The sequence below is a fragment of the Otolemur garnettii genome, unplaced genomic scaffold (assembly GCF_000181295.1).
Source record: "Otolemur garnettii isolate 467f Iridium unplaced genomic scaffold, OtoGar3 scaffold00081, whole genome shotgun sequence".
Classification (NCBI taxonomy): Eukaryota; Metazoa; Chordata; class Mammalia; order Primates; family Galagidae; genus Otolemur; species Otolemur garnettii.
In genome coordinates, this window is record NW_003852476.1 from 237,652 (window position 1) to 259,152 (window position 21,501).

The following is a 21,501-nucleotide window of genomic DNA, read 5'->3' on the forward strand; positions in this document are numbered from 1 at the left end:
GGTAAGCTACAGGTTTTGGCCAGGACCCAACCAGCTAGGTTAACATACCCACAGCCATTTTTTCTCTCTCTGAGACATACAGAGTGAAGGGCTTGGCCAAGTCTGGTAGACCCTGTGCAGGTGCAGTCATCTGGAAGAAGGCATATTCTTGTCGTTCTCCTCATTCTAAGGATTCTCCCTCCTTTCTTTTAGTTGTCTCATACAAGGGTTTGGTCAGGATGGCAAAGTTGGGATTCTAAAGGTGGCAGAAGCCTACCACACCTAAGAATTCCCAGACTTGCTTTTGGCTTATAGGAGTGGCGAGGCAATTAATGACTTCCCTTCGTTGCATGCCTGGATTCCTCTCCCCCTCCTGGATAGTAAATCCTAGATAACGTACTTGCTGATGGTAAATCTGGGCCTTCCATTCAGATACTTTATAGCCATGTACCCCTAGATATAGTGTAAAAGTCCACGCCTCTGGCACAGCCCCCCTGGGTAGGGTGCCCTAAGAGGAGGTCATCAATGTACTGGAGCAGCACACACCCTAATTCCTCAGCTGGGAATTTCTGGAGGTCACTAGCCAAGGCTTCTCCAAAAATTGTGGGTGAGTTTTTGAATTCTTATGGCAACCTGGTCCATGTGTACTAGATTGCAGTTCCTGTGTCTGGTCTCTCCCACTGGAAAGCAAATAGCCTCTGGCTTTTCAGAGCCAGCCTTATACTGAAAAATGCATCTTTTAAGTCAGGCAAGTGAACCACTTCACTTCTGCTGGCAGCAGACTCAGCAGAGTATAGGGATTAGGCACAGTAGGATGTAGTGTTACACTATTTACTGGGAAATTCTCATTTAGGTTCTAATTTTTCCTGAGATATCTATATAGACACAGTAGATAACATTTAATACTGCACAAATTTTTCCAGTGTAGCCACTGGGCGACTTTGATTGCATCTTAAGGCTTCAGAGCAAATATAACTACTGTATATAATTCAGTTTGGCCAGTCTCTTCATCCCATTTAACAGATCAGTTTAGTAAAACAGTTATGTCTCATTTTATGAGTTGACATTACAGACAAGGCTAGGATTTAATATAGGTGGGCAATAGGCTCTTTTCTCCTTTTAAACCATTTTCCTCTCTCCAATTTCACTTTCCACTAAAGACAAATTACAGCAGAACCAACTCAGTTGCCAAAATAACCTGTACCATTAGCATACTGGGTCTGATTATTTTCATAAAGTGCAGCAAGAATAATAAATTACTGGCCACCTAGGCTCTTTGTCCCTTTAAAATTGACTTTGCTGGAACCTTTTACAAGGAATCTCAGGCTGGACTTGAAAGCCTTTTACGAGCCCAGGTTTCATCTGTGCCATTAGATACCTGTATGTATTTGGTAAATTCATCTTCTCGTGAGGTCCCCAAGCACATTTCAATTCCTGGACCTGTTAGAAAGTGACCTTCATTACTTACCACAGAGCAGGAAACATTATTGATGGATATCTGACCAGTTTTTCAAAGGGCTTTTTTTATTGGCCTTATAAAGTCAACCTTAATTCCTTAACGCAGTCTGGACACCTCTGGAAATGCTAGTCCAGCCAAAGCCTTGGTAAAATAACCAGTGCCTTCATGTTCTATAGAACAAAACAGATTCTCATTGAACTTAGGCAAATAACTGTATTGTCAGAAGTTAAGAATACTTACAAATGGCTTTCGAATTGCAGAGAAATGAAGGCGAGAGAAAAAATAACGTTTCCAATTCTGCCTGTAAGTACGTACATTGCTTGAAAAGTTATAAATAGCTCAAAAGACAGAAAATGGTTTTCTTGATTTCTGGTGAAGGGAACACAGAAAGAATCAGCAATATTTCAAATAAAAAGCCACAACAAACTAGCCCAGTTTCATGTAACAGATTTCTGTTCTGTTTGAAGTTAGGTTAGCAGTACTTGTAGACATATTAACTTTCCAATGAAAATTCTAAAAGTTTGCTTTCATTCCAAAGGTACTCAATTTCCAAAGACATCAGGAATTTGAATTTAAGAGAATTCGTTAGCCTCTCTTAATTATTTCTTCTTCTTCTTCTTCTTCTTTTTTTTTTTTTTATTGAATGGTAACTATATACATTAATGCACTTCTGGGGTACAGTGTGGGGTTTTCACATGCCTTTTTTTTTTTTTTTAGGACAAATTTTGGACTCAACCAGTTACAAAAAACACCTTTTTTTTAGATGAATTAAAATTATAACTGACAATATACATTAGGGCAGACCAGTATTTTGTAATATTGGAATATACATATAACCATAACCCACACAAGATTAATCACCATTTCATGTTTGACAATGATTCCTATACATTATTAATAAATCTAATTTTTCTCAGGTTTTCAATGGTCTTAATATTTTAAAAGGACCAAATTTAGAGTTGTGTGGTTTTTTGTTTGTTTGTATGGTTGGTTTTTTACATGTTGTTGTTTAGCTGGCCTGAACTGGGTTTGAACCCACCAGCCTTGATGCACATGGCCAGTGCCACAACCACTGTGCTACAGGTGTAGAGCCCCAAATTTAGAGTTTTGATTTTGGAAGGTTTGTCAGATATCAAAGGCTTAAAACATTTGTTCAAACAAGATTATAAGCCAAAAGATTTTAAAGGAAATACATAGTCACCTGGATCACATGTAAACTCCTTAACAAATTCCCTTTTATGAACTTCATTTAACCTGCACAAACAATCTACAAACATTCTAAACTTTCCTTAACTTCTGCCCTGCCTTTCACTTTCTTAACCTTTCTGTTTCAGGACAAAATTGATCATACAATATTCTTTTCTTACACAATGCCATTTTCCTTTCTGTCTGATTTCTCTTACTCCCACAAACCCACTTTCCACAAAACAGGATCTCAGTTCACTATGAAGTTAACTATTCACTTTGCCAAACTGATACTTAGAAGGTTTAAAGGCAAGAATGTTATTCTTTGACAAAGACTCAGTTTCCCCAACAATTTAAACAACTAAATTATTACATTTTACAAATGAGAGATGTTTTATGAGGTATAACATTGATATAGGATTTTCCCACTCAGGGCTGGAGAGGGAACCCCTGTGTTTCAGGCTCACGTGAGCTCAGACATCACACTCCCATCCCTAGGCACAAAAATGTTGCAGGCCATACCCTCTAAGCTCTAGCAAGGTCATGAACAAAGCAGCCCCAAACATTTTGGAGGCTTTACCATGACAAAAATCACAGGAAAGACCTAATAACCTTGCCCAAGGTGAGGAGCTGCATTCATTTAATTGCTAGAATACCTGTTCAGTTTGTAATTTTTCCATCTACAAGTCCTGGCCAAAATATCTCTCAGGACCAATATTTTACCCCTAGACAAAGGACCCATGCAGGAGACTTCCTACTTGGGACTCCCCCCCCCCCCGCCCCCCCCACCAGTAGCTCTGGTGCTTTCCACTCTCTCTGCAGGGTCCCTCTGTCCAACAAAATTCCATTTTATCACTGATCTGTGACCCATTGAATCAATTTCTGAATCCCCCAAATCAAGGATTCAAGAAATTCCAATAACAAAACACAGCACAGTCATCCTTTCTGATGTCTTTTCATTTTCCCCTTAAGTCTAACATGGCCATGTGGCTGCCCACTAGACCTATGTCCCAGAATGGGGGGCGGGGGGGGGGAACCTGTTGTTACCTGTCTCTGTCATTTTCCAAGCACTCACATGCGCACAGTTCCAACCCATTTCTTAACATAGGCAGCCTTGGTTTCCCACTGGACTGCCACTTAGCCATAGGAGGCAAATCAACACTCTCCCAGGCCAACTCCATCGTTGGAGTACTCTTAGTCACACCACATCAACACACTCTTACACACCTCTCAACAACCTGCTGGTGATCTAACACCCAGGAGCTGATCGGAGCCCTGCTTCCACCCAAATGGTGGGAACCCCAGATTGATTGTACTTTGCCTTAGACGTCTCCCTGTATAGGCACCTGTTCCTGGATGCCAATTCCTCCCAGTGGTTGACTCCTTGAAGACCACTCCTTGTAATGACCGAGGGGGTCCTTTCTTCACCTAGGTGAGGCATCCACACAGGGAGGCCAAAGTGCCTCCCTGGTGCGCTCAGTGGTTCACATTGCCCAGACTGATCAGGGGCCCCCATGTGGGTGTCCAGGGGATTAGTGGCAACTGCCCGGTGCATCTGAGTCTGTTCTCTGCTTGGGTGGTCTCACTTCCCCGTCAGGGAACCAGAAATGTTGCTGGAAGATGAGGCCCAAGGGGAGAGGAAGCCATGTTTATAAGGGGAAGGGCTTTATTCACTGGCTGAGAGATTATGGCGTAGAAGAATTCCAAATGGCTGCGCTTCCTGACTGGCTTGATTTTTCCCTTTTTATCTACAGTCAAAAAGTTCTACCCCATAGGTACCATTTTCCTTGGCCAGTTTGAATTAAGTGGGAGATGCTATTCCAGTCCCTACAGAACTACAGGATTTCACAGAAGTGGAAATTTCCAAGTTCCAGGAAGTTAAGTTTCCAAATACCCAAGAGCTGAGTCACCATGGAGAGGACCCTGCAGGTGTATCCTTGTGGTGTCCTTGAGAAGACCTGTTCTACTAGACCTCACCCTTCTCGGGTATCCTCTTAATTTAATAATGATACTTGGCCACCAATGATAAACTTTTTGTCAATGTAGAGTATTTACTACAAATAAGATTTTTTTTTTAAAGATCAACCTATCTGTTTAAAAATAACTTAAGATGTTATTGTGGGTTTAAAGGAAAGGAAACATTGTATTAAGAGTGGCAAGTTTGGAATGCAAAGTATTTAGAGTCACTGATCAAATTAAAGATAGTTTTTTTTCTTAATTCATAAACATTTTTACAATGAAGCTTTTAATTACAATTAAGCTTTTTAATGGCTTTTAAGTTAGTGCTCACAGCTAATCTTAGAAATATTTTAACTATGTTATACATTGAATAAGGCTTCTGTAGGCTACTCTGAGAGCTTATATATTTTTTTGAAAGCATATTCAGTTGTATAGATATTGATTTGTGCAGGAATGTTTTTGAAATTATATGTTCTTAGGTTGAAAATTACCTTTCATTTTTTTTAAATGTGTCGGCTTGCCTGTATATTGTTTTGTGTATATCACTTATAAAAGGATTTTCAGTTTGTTTAGGTTTCAGTCTTGAATTTTGATTTGTTTTTTCCTAATGGTTCTTTTTAGTCACCCCAACTGATACAGTTTCCTCAATTGAAGAACAAAAAAGTTTACAAAATTAGTTTTTGTCATCAGTTTTAAATGCTCTTTTAGTTTGGGGAAAAAGGATTGCAGAAATGAGCAACTGAAGGACCTACTAATAAGAATACAGAATTCCAAATTCTTACATTTACATGATATTTAGTAGTATGCATACTTATCAAACTGCCTCAGTTTCTTATTGTAATAAACAACATTTTAAAAAATTTTTATGTAAACTTATAAAAGTGTAATATTGTATATTCAGGTTGGTGAAAGAAATTTAAAGAGTTGAGCAATTAACTATACACTAAAAATATTTGTAATCCCATTCCCTTCAAAAATGTGATGATTCTTGTTTTTCTGTGGTCACAGACTATGTGTTTATCTGTTTTTGTGCTCAACATAAATAACTTTTAGCCTTTTGTTATGTATTTTGTTGTTGCAATTTTAATTATTTTAAATGGTTGTGCAGTGTTTCTGTAGCTGTCCCACACTGAAATAATTCCACTGTTTTACCACTATATGTGTAGTGTGGTTTATCTTTGTATTCTACTTAAACCTTCATATTTAAGCAGTTCTTTTGAAATTCTAGTAATTGCCCCTGGACTTTTGAACCACTTAAAATTTGAGATTTCAGATATCTTTTACATTAATACAAGCAAGTTATTGTGCCTTCTGAGAAGTTTACAAAAGTTAAATCAATCATGTAGCTCAATTTTTTCTTTTTTAAAAAATTTATTATAGGTACTTAATAGGTGTATATACTATTTATAAGGTACATGTGATGTTTTGATACAGGCATACAATATGTAATGATCAAATCAGGATAATTGGGGTATGCATAACCTTAAGCATTTATCGTTTCATTCAAGGAACATTCAAGGGTGTCAGCTGATTATTTGAGGTCTGTTTTGCTTATCTGTCTGTTGTATATGATGAAAAGTATGCATGGACTTTTTCTGTTTTGCTCATCAGCTTTTCTTAGTGTTTGTATATTGAATGTGTGATTTAAGACAACTCTTAAAATTTTCAATGTGCTACCAAAAAGAAAAAAGGTTGGACATCCTGATAGAGCCAGATAAATACCTGAAACACAAGAGATAGATTTGATGAGCCCAGATGAAGGGGAATTTAGTTGGATGAAATCCAAAGCCAGGGAACATGATTCCTTGAGGACTGTTAAGGGAGCTGGAAAAGGAGCCTAGAAAATCAGAGCACTTGAGGAATCACTCTTGAAAGTTCTTGTGGTTTCCTCGCTCTGTTCTGAACATTTGCCTTTTCCCCCTTTTTATACAGGTGAACCTGCTCTGATTATCGATTCTGCTTTCCACTACCTAAGCTTGCACAGGGCTGCAGCTTGTTGTTATCAGGCCTTTTTAACCTTGTCTTGCCCTTTTTTTTTTTTTTCCAATTTTTTAAGCTTCTGTGTCTTCTGCTAAGTACCTCAACTTTTCCTCAAAGCAAAAATTTAAAGCATTCCAACTCATTGTTTTGTCTTTTTTCTTCCCACAACTCCCTAGTTAGGTTGAATAGGATGTTTATCTAGGGATGCTATATTTTATTTTATTTTATTTTTTTTTTTTTTTTGAGACAGAGCCTCAAGCTATCCCCCTGGGCAGAGTGCTGTGGCACCACAGCTCACAGCAACCTCCAACTCCTGGGTTCAAGCGAGTCTCCTGCCTCAGCCTCCCAAGTAGCTGGGACCACAGGCGCCGGCCACAATGCCTGGCTATTTTTTTTTTTTTTGGTTGCAGCCATCGTTGTTTGGCTGCCTGGGCTGGATTCAAACCCGCCACCTTAGGTGTATGTGGCTGGCGCCTTAGCCACTTGAGCCACAGGTGCCGAGCCAGGGATGCTATATTTTAAAACAATTGTGTGCTTTTTAAAAGCAGTGTTAGTTGACCACTAACACTACTGAAGATAAAATGCTACGAGAAAAATAAATATATCTTAATCAATTTTAAACATGGATAGTTCATGTTAAAATGAATTATCAGGGAAACAGTTCTCTACGAAGTTTTTTTCCAGTATTTGGTTAGCACAATTCCTTTTCCCTTCAATTTGTTAAACCTACCTTTGTAAGTCCAGAGTTGTGTCAGTGCTATTTTAAAATATGCTTATGGAAGTCTGAATTGTTGAGTTACAAGATTAATATTAAATAATATGCCTGTTGACTTAGTCATCTTTTGCAGGTCGGGGCATTGGTACTAAGTCCCTGTATACCCAAATCTCCATATACTCAAGCCCCACAGTTGGCCCAGCAGAACTTGAGTGTATGTAGTAAAGTAGGTTCTCATATAAGCAGGTTTCATACTCGCCAAATACTGTATTTTCAGTAGTGTTTGATTGAAAAAAATCTGTGTGTGACTGGACCATGGCAGTTCATACTTGTGTTGTTCAAGGATTAGTTGTACATACTTTGTTCTCAGGTTCCATTTCTGGCTATTTTCGGACTTGGGTCATTGCTGGTATAACTTCAAGCAAGTATGTTCTGCATTTTAAACTGGGATATAAATTAATTGAAAGACAGTTAAATTTAATAAGCTCAAGTTGATTAGGTCAACAACATAAGATTTCCATACTGTCTGTTTTGGCACTTAACACAGACAAGTGTGAATAACTTTATTTTGTTTTGTAAAATTTATGAGTTCTTTTCTGAAGAAAGTCTTAGTTCAACAAACTCCGATTTGTTCAGCTTAAAATCAAATGTTTTTCCAGGTCTAAAATCATTAGAATGATTGTGTTTAGGTAGAATTTAATTTCTTTATCTAATCATTATCTATCTTTAAGACTCTTCAAGATAATAATTTAAAAACTTAAAAATTCTCAGATTTATATTCTGAAGGTACAAAAGTTCACTTTAATTTGCTTTATGCTAAAGATTGTCCTGGTGGTTAATTACATCTGCACTATACACTGCCTTTTTCCACAACAGATTTGAGATAACATAAAATACAAGCTACTTTTATGCGGCTTATTCTCGCTGATAAGAGCATCAATATTTAGAATCTAAACATCAGAGTAATTTTCACTTTGAGATTTAATTTTAGCAGAAACTACCTTTCAGGTAAAGGCTATAATGCATATATTCTAGGCTGGAGGTTCTCAAACCTGTGGGTCGCGACCCTTTTGTAACAATGAAAATACATCCTGCATATCAGATATTTATATTACAGTTCATAACAGTAGCAAAATTACAGTTATGAAGTAGCAGAGAAAATTTTATGGTTGGGGATCATCATAACATGAGGAACTGCACTATATGATTGAGGCATTAGGAAGGTTGAGAACCACTGTCTAGGCAGATCTGGGAGACAGATCCCCCGATCCCACCCCACCCTGCCCCTGCGCCCCATACTTACTTTAAAAGTAGGGCTGAAGTGATGTGTCTGTTGATGAGACAAAGACTTTGTTTTTTTTTTCTTTTTTGTTTTTTTTCAGTCTCACTATGTTACCCTCAGTAGAATGCTGTGGTGTCACAGCTCACAGCAACCTCAAACTCTTGGTTTTAAGCTATTCTTTTGCCTCAGCCTCCCAAGTAGCTGTGACTACAGATGCCCACCACAACGCCCAGCTATTTTTTTGTTGCAGTTGTCATTGTTGTTTAGCAGACCTGGGCCAGGTTTGAACCTCCCAGCCCTGTGTATGTGGCCGGTGTTCTTAACCACTGAGCCACGGGAGCCAAGTCACCTTTTTTTTTTTTTTAAAGCATTAGGGCAAGGATGGCCAACCTTGCTTTTGTAGTGTAACTTGTTTCATGCAATGTATATAGACCAGTGGTTCTCAACCTTCCTAATGCCTTGACCTTTTAATAAGGTTCCTCATGTTGTGGTGACCTCCAACCATAAAATTATTTTTGTTGCTACTTTGTAACTGTAATTTTGCTACTGTTATGAATTGTAATGTAAATATCTGATATGCAGGATGTATTTTCATTGTTACAAGGGGTTGCAACCTACAGGTTGAGAACTGCTGGTATAGACTGTCTTAGAAAAAAAATGAGAAAAGCACGTAAAATTCATTTTAATGCCACATACTAACGTTTTGATTTTGATTTCCATGTCCTTGATGTATACTATCAAATCATGCGACTGTTAGTCACTGTGGTAAAGATGCTAGCGGTTGAGGAGCGATCTCCAATCTCTAAATGAAGGAATGAACTGCCTTTCTTATTTTTTTTTAACTATTAAGAGCGTGGGACTTCTAATGAATACTGAATAAACCAATGAATTACTAATAGTTAATACCTCTTAATTTTCACTTATGTTAGCATTCATTAGTACATTTATACAATAAAAGTAGAAAAGCTAACTGTTAATGACTTTTTTTGGTAACATATAAGTTTTAATTAATGTGAATTTTTAAAAACAAGCATCCATACCAGTGTGGATAGTATGGGAGGAAAGGAGAATAAGGGCCAGGGAAAGAATTCTGCTGTATTGGTAATAAAACTCCAGATTCATCCTATCATGGATTTCATAGTCCACTAGAGACATATGGTCCTTAAAAATCGTGCACAACTTCTTAAGGACAATCTTGTTCCAACGGGTGCCAGTTTGGGCTGCAGTCAGCTTCTTAAGGTCCCTAATGATATCATTAGTGTTGTTTTTAACTTGGACCTTCTTCCTTAGATGGTCATTACAAAGAACCTCCATCATCCTGGCTGGAGCTCCAAATGCCTTGAACCTGCAGATGCCACAACCTCTAGTTAACAAAGTTTTCAAAAGTGCATATGTAGGGCAAAAAGGAATGAATGTTTAAGTTTTTCCCTCCCATTGGAATCTACATGATTGAATAGAAGGATGTGTCACAATTGCTCTTTCTAATTACTATTCATTTTTCTTTTGTAGTACATTTGAATTTTAGTTGACAAAGTAATGAAATATGTGATTTAAACAACTAACCAGTTTACATTTGTACATCACATTAGAGTAGATCTAAAATGCCATTTGAAAGAGCAGGAGTTTTAAGTTTTATAACTGATAGATTCTTTTTTTTTTTTTTTTTTGTCTCCCCCTCTCCATTTAGGTTTCATAGGATCACATTAACAAAACAATACAAAAAAACGGCCATGGAGTTTTATGAGTCAACATATTTTATTGTCCTTATTCCTTCAGTAGTTATTACAGTAATTTTCCTCTTCTTCTGGCTTTTCATGAAAGAAACATTATATGATGAAGTTCTTGAAAAACAGAAAAGAGAGCAAAAGCTTATTCCTACCAAAACAGATAAAAAGAAGGCAGAGAAGAAAAAGAATAAAAAGAAAGAAATCCAGAATGGGAACCTCCATGAATCTGATTCTGAGAGCGTACCTCGAGACTTTAAATTATCTGATGCTTTGGCTGTAGAAGATGAGAAAGTTATACCTGTTCCATTGAATGTGGTTGAAACCTCGAGTAGTGTTAGGGAAAGAAAGAAGAAGGAAAAGAAACAAAAATCTGTGGTTGAAGAGCCAGTCATCAAAGAAAGTGATATATTAAAGGCTCCTAACAAAAAAGTAGAACCTGTCCCAGTTACTAAACAGCCCACACTGCCCTCTGAAGCAGGTGTCTCAAAGAAGAAACCAGGGCAGAAGAAGTCTAGAAACGGAAGCGGTATTGTCATCCATTTAACTTTACTGCCTGATTGTGTTTGTTTTAATAACTTTAGAGCTTTGAAATTCAGATGTTTTGTTAGGTGTGTACCCTAAATGCTGAATACTAATTCTGAAACGAAGATTACTTTTTACTCCTGTATGTTTGCTTTCATTAATTGTTGGTAGGAATTAGTATTGATTATAATACGGCATTTTTAAAACTAAACTTCATATTATAAATATAGAAAAGATCTTTGATAGACAAAATCTTACTTTGGCTGTTTTACTAAAATGACTAAGGACTTATAAATATTAGCAGGTAGGAACTTTTATTTCAACTAACACTTTCTAATGTGATAAGAATTAAAAAGATAAAGTCAGATATCATTTCTCATCCTCGATTTGTTTTACAAACATTTATCTTATGTGTCTTTTATGCTAGGCATTATATTAGGTACTAGGGTTACTGAGATAGTTCATTTTCAAGATAGTCACATGTTAGCTATAGACACAAACATAAGCAGGTCATTATAAAATGTTTCATGTAATGTTTCTAGGTGTGTCTAAACTAGGAATTCTAGGGTAGGCCACTTAGAGCATGTAATGCAAGAAATTAATTTTAAAGTTTGAATGGTACTAGCTGAGCTTTTTGAGTGGATGGTGGGGGTGAGGTAGGCTAATCAAGGGAGAGGAGTTAATAATACAGTGGGAGGGACCTGAGAAGTAGTGTGGTGATGTATGAAGCTGCTTTGTATGAAGGGGCTCGTGTGTACTGTTAAGTCATTTGTGTATCTTAACTTGCTGAGGGTTATGTTGGTGTTAAATATTAGCCTGCCAACTAGGATTAAGGCACGGTACTAGAGAAGTAAGAGTAAGTACCACATGTTTTCATGGAGAAGGACATGGACATGTAAGCTAGTAACAAAATGTAATTTATGTAGATGTACAGAGTATAGAAGAAACACAGAGGCCAGAGTGCCTACAACTTATGGGGCTTCAAAGGCTTTACAGAGGACGTAGTGCCTTCACCAAGCAGAGAGTGGGGTCTCCTGTACCCGCAGAGGGGTACAAACTGTGAAATACGTGGTAGGGAGTAGCAGGGAACAAAGCTGAAAAGATGGCTGTGACTAGATCCTGGTGCTTTTTGTATACAGTGCTAAGGAACGGAGACCTTTTAGGTTAGCTACTGTTGAAAATTTTCAGAGTTGTTTGTTACGTAGCCAGATTTCTATTTCACAATTTTCTTTTGCAGAGCTTGCAAGGCCAATTTTTATGGGGCAGTGTTTGATGTAGGCAGACTAGTTAAGAGGCTTACATAGCAGTAGGTTTACATAGCAGTTCTTGACAGAATATATAGAAAGTAGAGAGGTCTACAAAGTAAGCACGACATGGTTGATATCATTATATAGGGTGTAGCAGGTAAAGGATAGGATAGAATCAAAGCTGATCTCTTAAGTTCTCAGGTCAGGGTTGGCACACTGCATCCTGTGGGCACAATCTGCCCAATTCCTTTTTTATGCCCATGAGCCAGAAATAGTTATTACATTTTAAGTGGTTGGGGAAAAAAATCAGAAGAATAATATTTTGAGAAATGGGGAAATTATGTCATATCTCAGTGTCTGTAAATTGTTTTTGAATGCAGCCACATTTGTTCATTTATGCGATTGGCTTTCATGCTTCATCGGCAGAATTGAACAGGTGTGCCAGAGTCCATATGGCTATAAAGCCTAAGGATTTTACTATCTGTCTCTTTACAGAAAAAGTTTGCCAACCTCTAATTGGTAGATGAGCGGTAGTCCTAAGATAGGAGATAGTGCAGGAAGCTGGGGTTTCTTCTCCTTAATGGAGAGAACACTTACAGTCTGTATTTCAGGCACCTATGGGGTTGTCTACAGAGCAGTGGGTTGTGTAAGTGCAGAGGAGCAAGGTCTGAATGCAGACTTGGAAACCTTGAGCATAAAGGTAGTAGACGTAGCCATGGGTTAAGGAAAGTATTAAAATTGAAGACATAGCCCTGAGAAATACCAGTACTTAGTGGAAGCAGTTCATAAAGGAGAATGCAAAGGAATAAATATTCCAAGTGTAAGAAGAGAATTATCATCAGAGCTGATAGGAGAACATATTTTATTCTTTTATTGTGGTTTTTTAAATGTATATATATATCATGAAATTTACCATTGTAACCATTAAGTGTACAGTTCTGTGGTATTAAATACACTCACATTCTTTGTAGTCATCACCACTAACTGTCTCCAGAATCCTTTCATCTTCCCCAACTGAAACTCTACCCATTAATCACTAATTACCCATTTTCCCCTTCCCTAGCCCCTGGGACCCACTGTTCTGTTTTCTGTCTTTACGAATGTGGCTATTGTAGGAACCTCATGTGAGTGGAATCATACTATTTGTCCTTTTGTGACTAGCATATTTCACTGAGTATAATGGAGAAAAGAAAACTTTAAGAAAGATAGACCAGTAGTATACAGAGGGTGCTCAAAAAAAGTATATACATTTTAAGAAAGGAAAAAACTGCTAAGATTTTAATATTCAAGTTATGTTTGACTTATGCAATTATAAGAGATACAAATACAGTATACATGCTAACAAACATTATCAGTGACCTAAGTTAATCCTTTCAAGGAATGGAAAAGAAAAAAAATCAGGTTGAGGAATGATTGATATAAAAGGAACTACAAAGGATTTTGTCAGTGTAGAAGGAAATGAGTGTGAGATCCTGGAAATTACAGCAGTGAGGAAGGGTTTTATTTTTTACAATGATAGAGCAGTGTTTTTCAACCTTTCTTTTATCTCATGACACACTTCATAGTTAAACTTTTGCAGCACACTTATGTTGTTCATAAAAAAGAAAAAGAATATAGTTTCTGTGCTTAGAACTTCTTTCAAAAATAAGTTAATGATCTTTAAAGATTTTCATGGCATACCTAAGATCCTCTCATGGCACACCAGTTGAAAATCACTGTAATAGAGACTTTACCTTGCCTTATAGGCTGAGTAGATTTGGAAGTGAAATGGGATGTGACAGAAGGAGCAAGAACATTGAAGAGCTGGTGTAGTGGAGTAGGAAACAGAGAAGGATAAGTTACTGGTGAGAGAGTAATATATCAGATTTTAAAATTTTAGTGGTAAAGCAATCTGGGAGTTATTCACTAGTAATTGTATCCTTTCTTATGTGTTAACTGTTATAATGATATTTTTCATTTATGTTTACTAAAGATGACCAGGATAAAAAGGTAGAAACTCTCACAGGACCTTCAAAAAAGCAAGAAGCATTACCCCTTCATCAAGAGACTAAACAAGAAAGTGGATCAGCAAAGAAGAAAATGTCATCAAAAAAACAAAAGACAGAAAATGGTGAGCTATGTAGATTTATATTTTATAAATGCTTATTCTAAAGAAGTAGAGCAGGACAGGGACTCCGGAGACCTCATGTGCTCTTCTGTTGCTGGTGTCAGTGTGCACTCTTGATAACTGAGTGCTCACTTGAGTTTCAAATTCTCTTTAGCCTTACAGCTTTGTAGCACTGTGACAACTGGACTGGGTATAACTTTAAGGTAAAAACTGTATCTGAAATTTTATTTATTTATTTGAGACAGAGTCTTACTATGTCACCCTTGGTAGAGTGCTGTGGTATCAGAGCTCACAGCAACCTCCAACTCTTGGGCTTAAGTGAGTCTCTTGCCTCAGCCTCCCAAGTAGCTGGGACTACAGGCACCTGCCACAATGCCCAGCTGTTTTTTTGTTGCAGTTGATTAGCTGGCCTGGGCGGGGTTCGAATCTACTACCCTCAGTGTATGTGGCTGGCGCTGTAACCTCTGTGCTATGGGCGCTGAGCCTATCGAAAATTTTAAAAGGGCAGAGCATATATGAATATTCTCATTCTTAACTCTGTTTTGAAGAAAATAATGTAAAAGCATACAAACTATAGAAGAAAAATATTCATGAAATATTTATACTTTTTAATATTAAAGATTATGCTTGACATTAACTAGATCTAACATTACCCTACATTACTTTTTAATATTAAAGATTATGCTTGACATTAACTAGATCTAACATTACCCTACATTTCCAATTATTTTCTAAACAAAATTTGCATTTGTATAAACTAAGCATCCAATTAAAAGTGATGGAGCAGTCTTATGTGTTCAGAATTTTCCAGAGGAAACATGGCTGTGAAATTGTGTAAATTAAACAATAGTAGTTCCCAAATAATAATGATCTGTGGTACCAAATGGTAATAGAAGATGGTAAACTTAGAAAAGAGGAGATTCTATTATTGGCATTTAAATTATGCCAAATCGGCTCGGCGCCTGTGGCTCAAGTGGCTAAGGCGCCAGCCACGTACACCTAAGGTGGCGGGATCGAATCCAGCCCGGCCTGCCAAACAACAATGCCGGCTGCAACCAAGAAATGGCCTGGCGTTGTGGCAGGCGCCTGTGGTCCCAGCTACTTGGGAGGCTGAGGCAGGAGACTCGCTTGAGCCTGGGAGTTGAAGGTTGTGAGCTGTGATGCCACAGCACTCTACCCAGGGCGACAGCTTGAGGCTCTGTCTCAAAAAAAAAAAGAAACAAACAAAAAAATTATGCCAAATCAATCAGGTATATGAGAACTTGCTATCTGAATATATTTGGTAAAATTAAATATCAATTTTAATTAAAAGAAATGTAGTATAGGCACAAAGCTGTTTAAAAGGCAGGAATTTAGAGAAATTTCCATTTCGGCATGGATGTTTATATTTCTGACCAACAAGACATCAGGCTTACTCTTCAAAAGTTTTTAGTTCTTTCCATTAAAATTAGGAACAAAGCAGGAACTCTACTTTTAATGTTACCCTGGAAGTTTTGGCAAATGTAGTAGGTGTGTGATGGAAATTAGGGGCATAATTACTAGAAATGAGGATAATGCTGAGCAAGTGCAAGGAACTTAAATTAGAATTCGATAGAATACCAATATACATAAAAATTATTTTCCTTGAGCACAGTTAAATAGGAATGGATTCTTATAGTAAAATTAAAAAAATGAGAACTAAGGACATTATGTAAGAAGTTTTCACACACTGTTATAAGAGATAAGGTACACATTTTTAGATGACTTAAATGATTTGTTGTACAATAATATTGAACCTGGTACTGCTCAAGAACTAGACTTGTTACATGATGAAATGAGAAGATTAAAACCAATTTTAGTTAGTATTAGAGATTTGAAAACAACTACACTTACTAAATTTAAGTGTCCTTACATGTTGTTTCTCTGATTTTAAAACCCCTAGTAATTATGATTGTGTTGAACTTAAATTGCAGTCTTGGTGGATGAACCCCTTATTCATGCAACCAGTTATATCCCTTTGATGGATAATACTGACTCAAATCCTGTTGTGGATAAGAGAGAGGTTATTGATTTGATTAAACCTGATCAAGTAGAAGGGATCCAGAAATCTGGGGCTAAAAAACTGAAGACTGAAACTGACAAAGGTAATGTATAGCTGTTATAATCTGGTGTGTGTGTGTTTATATATATAAAATTATATATAAATGTTATAATCACATTTTTGAGCTATGGTGGAGTTAAGTACATTTTCTCCTAGAAATAATGCATTTTAAAAGACCAATGGGAGCCACGTGGCAAAAGACTTATTGGTAGTCTGCTAGTCTAGTCTCAGTTTTCTAGGTCTGGACACTCTGTTTGACTTACTAAAGGTCCCACAGCTATTTTGCTATCTGTTGGGTATTAAGTCTCAAAATTATGAGTTTTTTTTTTTTAAGTGACTTCATTGAACGAGAGTATGAAGAAATGCGAGACAAAGGAAAAGTTTTAAGAGTTAAGCTGAGTCAGGAGACTGTATGTCTGTTTTTGTGAGGTTCATCACATGTAGTGTCTTGCCCTAGGCTAGCTCTGTTTTTATTTCATACACCATTGTTTTAATCATAAATCTTATAAGGGAAAGGCAGACAATTCTGATATGGTTATTGCTATGTTTGCATTCCTTTTTTTTTTAAACGATTGTTTTAACTACATTAATTGGATGGATTTACTTTTTACTTTTATTGCTGTAAGGTATTTGCGATCTTTAACACAGACTATGGATCAGTGAAAAACAGTCTGAGAGCAGGAAGTCAGAAAAGACCCCAGGGAAGCCACAAATCACAGCAGTGACGATTCAAGGAATTTTTTGTTTAGACTGACGTTTCTGGTCAGATCAAAGTGACAGAAGCAAAGCAAAGAGATATTTTATCTCCTTGTCTGTTCAGCAGCAAATCTTTTGTTCTTTAACAAAATTTAAGCATTTTACATATCTAACTTGACAAATGCACTCCCTCTCCCAGGGTAAAAAGCCCTGCCTGGACAGGTGAGTCTTGCCTGTTCAGAGACCTCTGCTGCCCTGGAGTTGCACTGGGGGAGGGGTGAAATTTCAACTGGCCACTCCTTAAGTTTTAAAGATGCCAGGCCTCCAACAATACATTACACTAGACTCAGAATTCTTTTAAATCTCCTTCTTTTCCTATTTCTATTTTTCCTTTGCCCATCCTCTACAATCATTTTCTTAATTCCTAACCTACTTATAACTAATACTTAAATATTGATTTTAAAGCTTATAAAATCACTAACAATTTAAACACATCAAAATATGACTCTTCCCTTAAACACTTCCACATACCCCTACAGCTATCTGGTGATCTTTTTCCAGATGTTGTTATATCTTATGAAGTTTCTAGGCTAATTCATGACTACCTTATAAAAAATAGACTCTTCGGGCAGCACCTGTGGCTCAAGGAGTAGAGTACCAGCCCCATATACTGGAGGTGGTGGGTTCAAACCTCACCTGGCAAACAAACAAACAAAAAAATAGACTCTTCTTTCTTTTGCAGTTTTAGGTTCATAACAAAATTAAGTGGAAAGTATAGAATTCCCATGTGCCCCTTGCTCTCACCTATTCACACATGGCTTAAAAAATGAGTCTTTAAAAATTTACAAAGTAGGCTTAGTGCCTGTAGCACAGTGGTTATGGCACCAGCTGCATGCACTGAGGCTGGAGGGTTCGAATCTGACCCGGGTCAGCTAAACAACAATGACAACTGCAACAACAACAGCAACAAAAATAGCTGGGCCTTATGGCAGGCGCCTGTAGTCCCAGCTACTTGGTAGGCTGAGACAAGAAAATCGCTTAAGCCCAAGGATTTGAGGTTGTTGTGAGCTGTGATGCCATGATACTCTACCAAGGGTGACATAGTGAAATTCTTGTCTCAAAAAAACAAACCAAAAAAAAGCTTAAAAGGTAGCTGAAATAATTGAAAGCCCTAAGCTTTTTAGGGTCTGATGGGTGGCATTTCCTTTAAGAAGACAAAATTGGTACCTAATATGAGAGCCTTGGGAAAATGGGGGTGAGGGGGAGTCAGGAGGGACTTGATGCATGGATTTTATTTATTTACTTATGAATTATTATTTGAGACAGTCTTGCTCTGTCACCCAAACTTGGATGTTGTGGTGTCATTGTACCTCACTGAAGTCTCCAACTCCTGGACTCAAACAGTCCTCCTGCCTCAGTCTCCTGAATAGCGGAGACTGCAGGCACCTGCCACTACATATGGACAATTTTTCTATTTTTTGTATGGACGGGGTCTTGCTGTGTTGCTCAAACTGGCCTCAAGTGATCCTCATTCTGTGGTCTTCCAAAGTGCTGGGATTTATAGGCAAGAGCCACTGCAGCCAATAGGTTTTTAAATGTCAGGATTGCTTGTGTATATTTATTCTTTGAAGAATCAGATTTCATTTTTATAACAGTCTTAGAGCTTGTTTTCTCACCTGTGGCATTTGGCTTATATATTGTTCAAGATTAATAAATTCTCCTCCCTAGAGTTGGTTGTGATTGTTCAAGGATTACTAAAGTTAAATGAGAATATTATGAACACATTTAGTACAGATGCTAGCATATATAAGACACTTAAATAAATTAATACATTTTTTAAAAAGTCAAAGTATACTGGCATTTTAGTATTCTGTAGTTTAAGCAACCTTTTAGTTAATGCAATTATTCCATATTACAGATGATAAACACTTTTTCCCCCTCATAACTGGAACATTTATTGTTATTCAATGTAAAGTATAAATCTGTTTTATTTTGGCTATTGACTTTCTGGGCTAGGAATTCTTGATGGTTACCTTTGCTTGTGTCTTTTTAAATGCCATTTCTTTTTTTTTTTTCTCTCTTCTAATTAAGAAAATGCTGAAGTGAAATTTAAAGATTTTCTTCTGTCCTTGAAGACAATGATGTTTTCTGAAGATGAAGCTCTTTGTGTTGTAAACTTGCTAAAGGAGAAGTCTGGTGCGGTACAAGATGCTTTAAAGAAGGTGAGCATATTTTTTATTACTGGTATGTTTGTGAGTAGTCATTAGAAGTTCACCAAATAAGACTTTAGATACAGCAATTAATTATTATCTACTCCTTAACACCCAAAAACACATAAGTCACATTCCAGAAGTTCTGGAATGTATTCAGAAATTATTTTATTTATTCATACTAATCAGTGTGCTTACTTAGTTTAGTCATCTATCTGTAGTCATCTAATGCTTTAACAAAAGCCACTTGTTTAATATAAGACAGTTTATGTGACTTTAATGTCATTTGGTGCTTGGCTAAGCTGTACCATGCTTTACTCTGACTAGAATTGTTGAAGTCAAGGGCAGGTGATTTCTGTGTTACTTATACGGTCTGTTTTTGTGACTGGAGACTGTGTGTGTGTGTGTGTATAATAGTACCCTGTTTAAATAAATTGTTTGGATGGCAAAATCACTATTATGGCTAGTATAAAAGTTTGTAAGATATCCCCCCTCCAAAGAAAATACAATAGAAGTCCCATGAATTAACATCGATATTCATTTTTTATTTTTCTATAATTATTATTTTTGTTTGGGATTCATTGAGGGTACAAAGACTTAGTTTTACACTGATTGCATTTGTTAGATAAAGTCCCACTTATAATTGTGTCCCCCTCCCAATAGGTGTACCATACACTGTGACTCCCTTCCCCTCCCTCCTCCTGTATCCCCACTTGCTCATTCTCTACCCCCACCCCGTCTTATATTAAATCATCTATTGCCTTCATATTAGAACAGGGTACCCTGGATTCCTGCTTTACCATTCTTGTGATGCTTTACTAAGAAGAATGTGTTCCACTTCCATCCAGGTTAATACAAAAGATGTGAAGTCTCCATGTTTTAAATGGCTGAATAGTATTCTATGGTACACATACACCATAGTTTGTTAATCCATTCCTGGGTTGGTGGGCATTTAGGTTGTGTCCACATTTTGGCGATTGTAAATGATCTGAGACAAACAGTCTAGTGCAGACTGTTACTATAATTAAAAAGATTTTTTTTCGTTCAAGTGGATGCCTGGTAATGGGATTGCAGGATCACATGGGAGATGTCATTTGAGTTCTTTGAGAATTCTCCATTCTTTCTTCCAAAAAGGTTGTATTAGATTGCAGTCTCAACAACAGTGTAAAAGTGTTCCCCTTCCCTCCACATCCACACCAGCATCTACAGCTTTGAGACTTTGTGATGTAGGCCATTCTCACTGGAGTTAGGTGATATCTAAGGGTGGTTTTGATTTGCATTTCTCTCATGATTAGGGATGATAAGCACTTTTTCTTATGTTTGTTAAGTCATTTGTATGTCTTCCTTAGAGAAGGTTCTATTCATTTTTCTTGCCCAGTGATATATGGGGGAGATATATATATACATATATATATATATGTATATGTATATATATATATGTGTGTGTGTGTATATATATGTTGTGTCTTTTTTTGTTGATTAATTTGAGTTCTCTATAGATCCTATATGTCAAGCTTTTGTTCAGTTCATAATTTGCAAATATCTTTTCCCATTCTGAAGGTTGTCTGTTTGCTTTAGTTGTTGGCTCCTTAGCTGTGCGGAAGCTTTTCAGTTTAATTTGGTCCCATTTTAAAGTTTTTGTTGTTGCAATTGCCATGGAAGTTATCTTCATAAAAATTTTCAATTTCTTCAAGAGTTTTTCTTGCACTTTCTTCTAGTATTTTTATAGTTTTGTGTCTTAAATTTAAATCTTTAATCCAGTGAGAGTCTATCTTAGTTAATGGTGAGAGGTGTGGGTCCAGTTTCAGTCTTCTACAGGTCACCAGGCAATTCATCCAGCACCATTTGTTAAATAGGGAATCTTTTCCCCACTGAATGTTTTTAATTGGCTTGTTGGTAAGAAGCTGGGTTTATCTCTTGGTTCTCTATTCTGTTCCATACACTTACCTCTCTGTTTTTGTGCCAGTACCATGCTGTTTTGATCACTATTGATTTACAGTATAGTCTGAGGTCTGGTAGCGTAATTCTTCCTGCTTTGTTTTTATTTCTGAGTAATGTCTTGGCTATTTGAGGTTTTTTCTGATTTCATATAAAATGAAGTATTTATGAAATATTTAAAGTACAATAGTGGAGATTTAATAGGGATTGCATTAAAATTGTATATTGTTTTGGATAGTATGGACATTTTAACAGTGTTGATTATTCCTAGCCATGAGCATGATATGTTTTTCCATTTGCTGACATCTTCAGCTATTTCTTTTCTTAGAGTTTCATAGTTCTCTTTATAGAGATCTTTCACATCCTTTGTTAGGTAAAATCCTAAATATTTCATCTTCTTTGGCACTACTGTGAA

The 21,501-nt window shown here is 36.9% G+C and overlaps 1 protein-coding gene across 1 annotated transcript in view; it reads left to right on the forward strand.

Annotated features, from left to right (window-relative positions):
• The window catches only part of KTN1 (kinectin 1), a 132,607-nt gene that overhangs the window by 33,891 nt on the left and 77,215 nt on the right, over positions 1-21,501 (forward strand). The window contains exons 2-5 of the mRNA XM_003794397.3: positions 10,247-10,812; positions 14,028-14,165; positions 16,115-16,285; positions 19,030-19,160. Coding sequence (XP_003794445.1) covers positions 10,290-10,812; positions 14,028-14,165; positions 16,115-16,285; positions 19,030-19,160 — 963 coding nt within the window. The 5' untranslated portion in view covers positions 10,247-10,289. The remainder of the gene's footprint in view (positions 1-10,246; positions 10,813-14,027; positions 14,166-16,114; positions 16,286-19,029; positions 19,161-21,501) is intronic.